Source organism: Microtus ochrogaster, chromosome 16 (assembly GCF_000317375.1).
Source record: "Microtus ochrogaster isolate Prairie Vole_2 chromosome 16, MicOch1.0, whole genome shotgun sequence".
NCBI lineage: Eukaryota > Metazoa > Chordata > Mammalia > Rodentia > Cricetidae > Microtus > Microtus ochrogaster.
Genome location: NC_022018.1, coordinates 11947594 through 11956840, shown reverse-complemented (window position 1 = coordinate 11956840; position 9247 = coordinate 11947594). Strand labels below are relative to the sequence as shown.

Sequence of the window (9247 nt, the reverse complement as noted above, 5' to 3'; positions counted from 1 at the left end):
AAAGCCTATAGTTCACAATCCCAGAGAACCCAGACAACAATGAGGACCCTAAGAGAGACATACATGGATCTAATGTACATGGGAAGCAGAAAAAGACAAGCTCTCCTGAGTAAATTTGGAGACAATGGGAGAGGGTAGAAGGGAAGGGGAGAGGAAGGGATGAGAGTGGAGAAAAATATATAGCTCAATAAAAACCATAAAAAAACAGAATTTGATTTCCTCAACAAACTATCAGGTTATATATGCAGCAACTCTATGGGAACCCCTCGCAAAGTCCATGCATTTTGGGAAAGGAAGACCCTTTGAACAAAAATAGCTCTTTCTCCTACAGAGGAAGAAACTAATGAGCAAGTGAGAGAGCAGAAGAACCTCACGATGTCTTCATCTCCCAGTACTTCTGCTGCTGGAGTACACGGTGACATAGCTCTTCCTGGAATAGTCACTGCTCTCAGTCAGCGGTTGGTTGCAAACAATATACATCAAGGACTGGAAACAGATATGTGCTCTAGGAACACACACACACACACACACATACACACTCACATGTCCCAAGATATAGATATACTATAAAATAAAAATAAAGGTCACACATAAAACACGAGTCTTGCAATTAATGCCACTCAGTCACATTTAGCTCAACTGTGCTCTCTTACCACCAAGGCTACGTGTTAGAAATGTTGGGAAGCCCAGTGCTATTTCACCAGCGCTACTAAAATCTGACAAAGCTAAAGATGGAGTCCAGCATGATCCCAGGATAAATACGGGGACGCTGAGAATAGATGCAGTTCCGCTGTGAGGCTCTTGTCACAGGACCCACCGAGTATCAGCTACAGGCCTGAGCTTGGGTTTAATGTCCATTTTCTTGTTCAGCAGTATGTAAGGAACACCAGCTTCAAACGAGAAGGCAGTACTAAGATCTACTGACAGGAGAAAGCAAAATCACATCCTTAACTGCAGTTTTAATGACAGGTGCTAGTAAGCTACGCTGAGTCACGTAAGGCTCGCAGGAACCGGGCAGGAGTCTGTCTTGAAACACAACCAGGAGTTTAGCTAATGAAAAAACAGAAAAGGAAGAGGGGATCATGCAAGCTTTGGGAAGCGTGCACAAAAACATGAAAACGTAAGTGAGAGATCACAGGTGGGCAAAGCCAGGAGATTTAAGAATCCTAGTGATAGAGACTATAACCTGGTGACTGAGGAAACGGCCCTTGAGAAGTGTCCTCAAGAGAGATCTGTCCTTCTGGTTCCCACCCTGCGCGCTTTAGAGGTCTGCTCAGCTCTCACAGCCTGCCTCTTCCAGAAAAACATTTCTAGAGTTCAGAATTAATCCTTGGAAGGAACATAGCAGAGGGAAAGTGGTTTATTCCCAGGGTTGCTGTAAGATCTGTTCTTGTTTCCGTTGGGATTTAGAATCACAGAGCTCATAGAAGGGGTTTTACAAGGCTGAGAGACTGGTAGACACAGGTCCAAACAGGATTCGTCCATCTGTAAGTAGGCTGACCAAAGAAATTGTTTATCTCGTGTGGCGTTGAGTTCTTGCAGTAAGTGCCCTGAGAGTTTGGCGTGACACTTAGATGTGACATGAGGCAAGGCATCTATAACAAAGGTTAAAGGACATTTGGACACCCATGGAGTTAGGTGCTTGCACCGTGCAGTCATTTCCCCCATTCACGAAACAAACCTTTATTAACTGCAGAAAGAATACACAGTGAATCCGAATTGGATTTTGCTCTCAAAGACTTCACAATACAGTGGGGAGACAGAGGACAGACCCAAATTGCTATGCTAAGAACAGTTACATTCATGAGAAGTAGAGCGAGTCACCTGGGGAGGGGGAGAGGGAAAAGATACTTAGGATTAAGTCTGAGGAGCTGAGTGAAACACAGCCCAGCAGGCGCTTCCGCTCTTCTGATGGATAGAAGCAAGACACGTTTCAAAAGTGCCACAAATCACCCCCACTTCACGCCAGTGGCAGGAAGGGGTTCAGAACCCCTACTTCTCACTCGAAGCACTTACCACATGCCACTCTACTTTCTAACCTTTGGCTCATTTGCAGGCTTAGTGTAGAGGACGGGTCGTTGGGAAGCAGCGATGGGGTAGCTGGCCACTGTCCCAGGTCAAGGAGAGCAGGGACTCGCCAGAGACAGGGTGAGAGGGGAGGGCTGGAGCAGGCGGGGGCCGGCAGCTGGGAAGGCAGGCCGAGGGGCGGGCAGAGGTGGTGGTCAGCCCCCGGGCGGTCCAGGATATTGGCCCAGTCAGGAGCTCACACTCAGCTGGCGGGCCATGGGGCAACGCGCCCTAGCGCTGAGACTGCTGCAGGCACTGGCGATTCTGATGCTAAAGCCATCACCGCTGCAGCCCCGGCAGCTGCCAGGGTCGCGCTGCCCCGAGCCCTGCGACTGCGCCCCTGACGGTGCCCTGCGCTGCCCCGGCCCTCGCGAAGGCCTCACCAGACTGTGAGTACATGGTGCCCCAGATCCCTGCCTTTTGCTACTCAATATTGAACCCCTTTGCTGGGAAGCAGGATATAGCATTTCTCGCCCTTGCCAGTGATAAGGACCAGTGACAGAGTTTGTCTGTCTTTGTCTGTGCAGCCCAGACCTCTACTTTCTTCATGGGGAAACTGAGACAGGTAACTTAAAACTGCTGTGAAGCCACGGGAGGTCTCTGTAGCTGCCTGAAGGCCTGATGAATCCAGTGGCCCTCCTTCGCCAGTGTTCTCTGCCTGAACAGTCTGAGTGGTTCCGACCCTTGGGCAGCCGGGTTTGGTAGGCTGCTGTGGGCTCTGCACCTGCCATGGGTAGTCTAGAAGCAAAGGGCTCAGGCCCTGGGGCCAAGGGTAACCTGATCTGTCAGCAGCGATGATGACTACCTGGCCTCCAGTCGCCAGGTCGCCAATAAGTGTCTGTGGCACTGTGCTTGCCACTCAGCCGGGTTAGCTATGCCTGTGCGGGAAGAAAAGCCTGTTTTCTGACTTCTGGTGTGCCACCCACAGACGCCAGTGAGGGACTGCAAACGCCAGCAAGTAGAGGAAGGCCACCCTTCCTGCAGCCTTGGGTTAAAGACCGGAGGGTGCCATTAGAGCTAAGATGCCAAATGTCCTTCCATTTAGGAAAGGGTTCCTCACATTGCATGATCCTGTTAATATGGAAATGAACAGACAGACTGGTAGGTTAGTAGTTCCCAGGGTCTGGGGATGGGTGTCTGCTAATGGCTGTAAGGTTAGGGGTGATGAGATTTTTCTAAGCTTAGATTGTGGTAATGGCTTTCCATAAAAATACTAAAGCCATCATTTGAAATGGGTGGATTTTACATTACATGACTTTCATCCCAATAAAAGCGCCAAATAAAGTAGGAGGTAGCACAAATGCACAGTCGGGGGCAGGGAGGTCTTCCCAGTGCTCCTTAGCCACATGCTCTGATGGGGGCGGGGGGGAATGAAACCTTAGCATGCCGCCTGCAGAGGCATCCTTGCCAGCTTCTTGGAGGAACTGACACATTCTGAGCATTTGGTCTGCTCCCTGTGGACAAGTTAATGGCCTTCTAGGGATAGTCGTGGCTGTGAGAACAGTTACAGGTTGAGGGGTTCTCTTAATTAGTTTCCATTAACTATCTTGTCAGCTCTATTCCCTGAAGGTGATGGCCATGCTAATAGAATTTGTTTCAGTCAATCGACAAATCCATGGAACCTGCCTCCCAAGTTCTGGCCTCATCCTTCTGTGACAAGCCTCCTGTATTGCTCTTACAAGTGACACTGTTGCTAACAGCCCTTCCTGCACACCTGGCTTGTACACGTTAGACGACTCTGAGATCTAACTAGAAGGAATCCCTTGTTCCAGGTCCCTCGGTGGCAAAGACCTTATTAATTACCTTTCTGCAGTTGTTTGTCTTTCTAAGAAAATTGCTTTTCCTTTAATTAAAAAAACTGCTTCCAGCTTCTCCAGCTTTGGTACTGGGTGGAAACTGTCTCTAGCTAAGGATGGAGAAGAGACAGATAAGTCAAGTCCTAAGCTCTTTGATGCTAAGCTGTTCACGTGTTGCCTCTAGAGGGAACCACTGATAAACCCCTTCCCTGAAGAAAGCCGAAGTGACACCCCTTCACTGCCCTGCAGCACTGTTTAAACAAGCCTTCAGAGTAGTTGCCCTGCGCACTATGGCTAAGTGGGAGGCAGGAACAATAAAATTACAGTGAGCAACTCTGATTCTCTAGAAGGAGTTGGTTCTGGAAGCTTAGGAGGGATCCTAGAGAATTCTCAGCATCCTCCACAGGCCCTCCCTTAACATCCACCATCCAGAGCAACCTCCCGTAGACATGTAGAAAACCCTGCACCAAGCATGGCAACTCCTACAAAGGTCGTGCTTCCTGAACCCCATTACCCCCTCTGTACATATGCCTATTCAATGGAAGAAGAAAGCATAAATTTAAAAGCTCAAAGTCAGAGACAGGTGGAAACCAACCAGAACAATGGAAGGTTTGGTTTGGTTTTCTTTAAAGAAGAATACAGGAAAAATTCCATAAGAAAGGGCAGGCAGAGGACACCAGACATGAGGAAAGGATGCATTTGTTAGAGTGAACTACTCAGTTGGAGTAGGAGGGAAGCAACAGTCTAAGAACTTAAGGGAAGGGTTACTCTTAGGACAAGGGTCATCTGTGTGCTGAAGAAAGGTGTGTGGACAAAGGTATAACTCAATGTTGAAGTAAAGAAGAGGGCCAGAGACTGCTGAGTTCATCATAAATATATCATTTATGTTGAGAAATGAATGAAGCCACAAAAAATCATCACAAGACAGAAACATACTCTGGATAATGAATTATCTGAAGTGAACACACAAGAGAGAACTGAGGTTTTGAATCAAGGCTTCCAGAAGAGAGCTGTGCCATGGCTAGCCTTTGCAGAGGGGAAGGGGGCACCCAAGCTGTGGCAGGGAAAGGAGGGTAAGTGCCTCAGAAGTCAACCGTGTCCCTCAGTAGATACATCTGTGCTTCAATCGGTCCAGATGCTGAAGACTCTGCCTCCTAAGATCTTTGAGGTTTGCTCTTTGGTTTGAAAAGAAGAACAAAGGGTGCATGAGTGATAATTGCTAATCACTGACAACACGCTGCTGGCAATTTTTCAAAATGCCATTGTTCAAACTATTCATAGTTTCCGCCCTTTGCATTTCTCTTTAAAGACATAAGCATTTAAAACCTGAGCTATGACACAAGAAGCAACCTCCTACGTTTTCGTTTTTCTAATAGGGGGAGGGAGTAAATGGAAAAAATAATTTTAAAATTTCCCTTTCCTTTCTTCTTATTAGCTCTAGGCAACTGGTGGGAGGGAGGGGGGAACTCTCACCTTGCACATAGTTATATAAAGATTTTTGTCTCTATGACAACAGAAAGGTTGATCTTCTTGCTATTGAAACAGCTTCTGAAAACTTGTAAGTTAATGCTAATAATAATCATGGCAATTTATTGTTTGCACGCTGTGCCTTCTAAACATAGATCAAGTTTCTAGCTGTTTGTGTGTGGCACAACCCAGAGATTCTTGGTAAGGAGAAACATGAGTTTCTCCAGTCCAGTGTGTCTGGACGATGAGCATCGTGACACTTGCCTGAGTCCCTTTCTACCCTCCAGGGGGATCGGGGTCTAATCAGCTCTCAGTGCAGTGAAACGGGCACACTGGGAAGTATGACTCTGTTCCAAGGAGGGGAACTCGCCCAGGAGATCAGGGTAGGAGGAGAGAGAGGACATAGGCTCTGAGAAACGCAGGGAGCCACTGAATCATGAGAGGCCGAGTACTCCAGAGGAAGACCTGGGGACCCAGGAGAAGAAAGGGGACCTTGGAACAGAGAAGGAGGAAACAAAACGTGGGCAAGAAGCACAGGTTCCACCAGAAGGCATGGCTAAAAAGAAAAGAACACAGCTGAGTGACTTCTTCCTCTTCCTCTCCCAGATCTTTTGGAGAAAAAAAAAATGCAAATTTTAAAGGAAGATGAAAAGTCATCAGAAATCTTTGATTCATACAAAAAGAGAGAAAATAGCCTGTTGACTAATGCAAGTCATTGTTTGATGCTTGCATGCAAAGAGATCGAGCACAAACTCTGAGTAGGAATCTCTTCCCCACAAGTCTTCACCATACTTGCTACACACAGCACACACACATGCACACCTCCACTCACAGACATCTTTCTTTCCTATTTGATCAAGACAGGTGTCTGAACCTCAGAACCTAAATCTTTGAGGGCAGAGGTAGTTTATTGTGGAGGACTGGTGGGCCAGCATCCCTGATACCTGAACAATAGATACCAGTAGTACTGTTCTCCCAAGTTACAATAAGCCAAACTGAGACACTTCATGGGGGCAAATCTTCCCTCAGCTGTTAATTTTCAATCAATGTGCCAGACTGAGAGCCCTTTGAAGAAATCAGATTTAACTCAGGATTCCCAGAATTCCAGAGGCATTATGATTAAACTGTTTATCAGGCCTCATGAGATTGGATTGAGAAGACAGGTTGGGTGTGGCAGTGTGTGACTGTAATCCCAGCACTCAGGAGGCTAAGGCAGGAAGGTTGTTCTATTTCCAGGAATTTAAGGTCAGCCTTGTTTACATTGGGAGCGCAAAGTCAGCCTCGAAAACCTGAGGACATACATAGCTGAACAGAAGAAACCAATGCAAGAAGTTGAATATTGATGGAGGAAGGTCATTGGTTAATTAAATAAAGAAGCTGCTTGCCCTGATAGGTTAAAACATAGGTGGGAGGAGTAAACAGAACAGAATGCTGGGAGGAAGTGGAAGTGAGCTCAGAGACTCAACAGCTCTCAGACGCTATTCAGCTCCGACCCAGGATGGACGTAGGCTAGAATCTTCCCGGTAAGCGCACCTTGGGGTGCAACACAGATGAATAGAAATGGGCTAAATTAATTTGTGTGTTGTTATTTCGGGGCATAAGCTAGCCAGGTGGCCGGGGTGCTAGGGATGCAGCCCTGCCGCTCTTATTACAACAGAATATGTGTGCTAACATGTGCCACATCTAAACATCACAGACCTCTCTATTCTAAACCGGTAGTGGGGAGGGTTCTATGGGTAGTCAAGGGAGTTCTTTGTATCTTCGTGCTAGGTCAGCATCCAGACCCTGCAATCTACTGGCACTCTCTCTGTCCTTTAAAAGGCAAATAGCAGCTGCAGCTCCAGAGAACCAAGATCTGGCTGGCAATGTAAGTCAGTGATAGCACTTGCCTGGTAGACATGGGAACCCAGGTCCATCCACAATACTGCATCTGTAACCTGTCAATCAACTAGTCAATAAGACAAGAGGTGGGGACTACAACTTATTCATATGACTATACTTATTTAGACTGGTATAATCATGGGAGCCATTAAAACAACAACAGTAATAACAACCAAGGCAAGTGCATTAGAACATGCAGGTTCCCAGAGCAGGGAACATTAGCTAACACATCACATGAAAGTGTCTACAAAACAGAAGAGAAAGCCTTCCAAACTCCTGCAAGTACTTGGGACTTCCTGGAGAAGTCTGAACTTCCATTTAGACACAGCTTTTTCAGTCATGCTTGGAAGGCAATTCTTACATCGGTTCAGCTGATAAAGAGTCTGCTTGTACCAAGCTATAGGAAGACCAGATTTTGGTTTTGAAAATCATCCTTTAGGAGAAAGTAAATAATGCCCATAGCAGAACACTAAACACAAACGGCCCCTAAAATCTCAATGCAAAGGCATAGAAACCAATTGAATAACACAAGGATCTCTTTGGCTTTGGAAGTAGATCCTCATTTTGAAAACAAGTTCCTTGGGCTGTCTGGGGCTGTGATTGTTTAACTCAAAAATCTGTGAATTTAAGGCTCATTTCTGTTTGTTCACCAGCCACTCTCTGCCTCTCAAGCCCATTCACTTCTTTTTCATTTGTTATATTGATTTAGTTGGGGCTGAAGAGATGACTCAGTAGTTACAAACACATATGCTCTTGCAGAGGACCCAAGTTTGGTTCCCAGTATCCGTACCAGGCAGTTCGCAACTGCCTGTAACACCAGTTTCAGGAATTCTGACCCCCTCCAGCCTCTGTTGGCATTTGCAAGCACATGGTGTGCAAAAACTGAGGCAGATGCAACACCTACATACACGCACACACGTACACACACACACACACACACACACACAATGTTTTGAAAAGAAAACTTAATTTTTATGTTGTACGTATGGGTATTTTCCTGCATGTATGTGTATGCACCACCTGGAACTCTGGTGCCCAGTGAAGTCAGAAGAAAGTATCAGATCCTTAGAACAACAAATGTTTGGTTGTCAGCATTATGAGAGTGCTAGAAATAAAACTGGGTCCCCTGCAAGAGCAGCAAGTGATCTTAACCAATGCTCTTTCCAGCTTCAGCCTCCATTTCTCGAAGTAAGGTAACAAAAGACTCTTGCCAAAATACTATCTCTCAGAGCAGCAGCCCTCACGGTGCCCTAACCATGTGCAACCCTGGCTGTTCAGAAGGCTTAGCAGTTGAGTCAGGACTGTAGAGAGAAGCCTTGCTGCTCACTTCAAACCAAAGAGAGCTGGCTCCTTAGAACAGATGTTCTCTGTGCCTGCACCTCCTCTTGGTTAAAGAAAAATATAGGTTTTAATGAAAATTTCCTGCCAGATCTTTTGTTTTGGTTTGGTTATTGAGAAGAGAATTGAAAGAACACCACTCACCAGGCTCTGGCCTGTGTGCTGTCTCTGGGAGCTTCTCCGCTGAGTCTTCCTTTATTTCCAGCTTCCTCGCTTTGGAAGATGACACCCTTCCAGGCAGCAAAGTCCTGACAGCTGCTCTGCACTTGGCCTTGAACTATAACCCTCTAATAATACCTGAACCAAATTCAGGAAAGCCTAGTTTGAAAGCCAAACTCAACTTGCAGAAGGAAGGCTTTGTCCTTTGCTGCTCCGACAGCTGCCCTTGACTCTGATGCCTGGAAGTTACTCCTGGGTCCCTACCTCCTCATGGCCACCATCACGGGGTAGAGATGCTCTGGGGTGACAAGCACGGCCCCTAAGTGGTTTGAATGGATCAGGAGGACAATCCTAGGCAGTCTAGATTCTAACACAGGCGTCTTCCCTAATTTTCACTGCAGATTTGTCCTAACAGTAAATCCTGTGCCTTTTACAGCAAGGTGTGACGGCTCTAGTGTGACAACGGCTCTAGTGTGATGGCTCTAGTGTGACAGCTCTAGTGTGACGGCTCTAGTGTGACAATGGCTCTAGTGTGACAA

At 46.6% G+C, this 9247-nt stretch overlaps 1 protein-coding gene across 4 annotated transcripts in view; it reads left to right on the top strand.

Annotated features, from left to right (window-relative positions):
• Positions 1-2264: 2264 nt before the first annotated feature.
• Lhcgr (luteinizing hormone/choriogonadotropin receptor) overlaps positions 2265-9247 on the top strand; it is a 54393-nt gene continuing 47410 nt past the window's right edge. For all 4 annotated transcript variants that reach the window (XM_005354728.3, XM_013349016.2, XM_005354729.3 and 1 more), the window contains exon 1: positions 2265-2456. In XM_005354728.3, the coding sequence (XP_005354785.1) occupies positions 2284-2456 (173 nt within the window). In that variant the 5' untranslated portion in view covers positions 2265-2283. The remainder of the gene's footprint in view (positions 2457-9247) is intronic.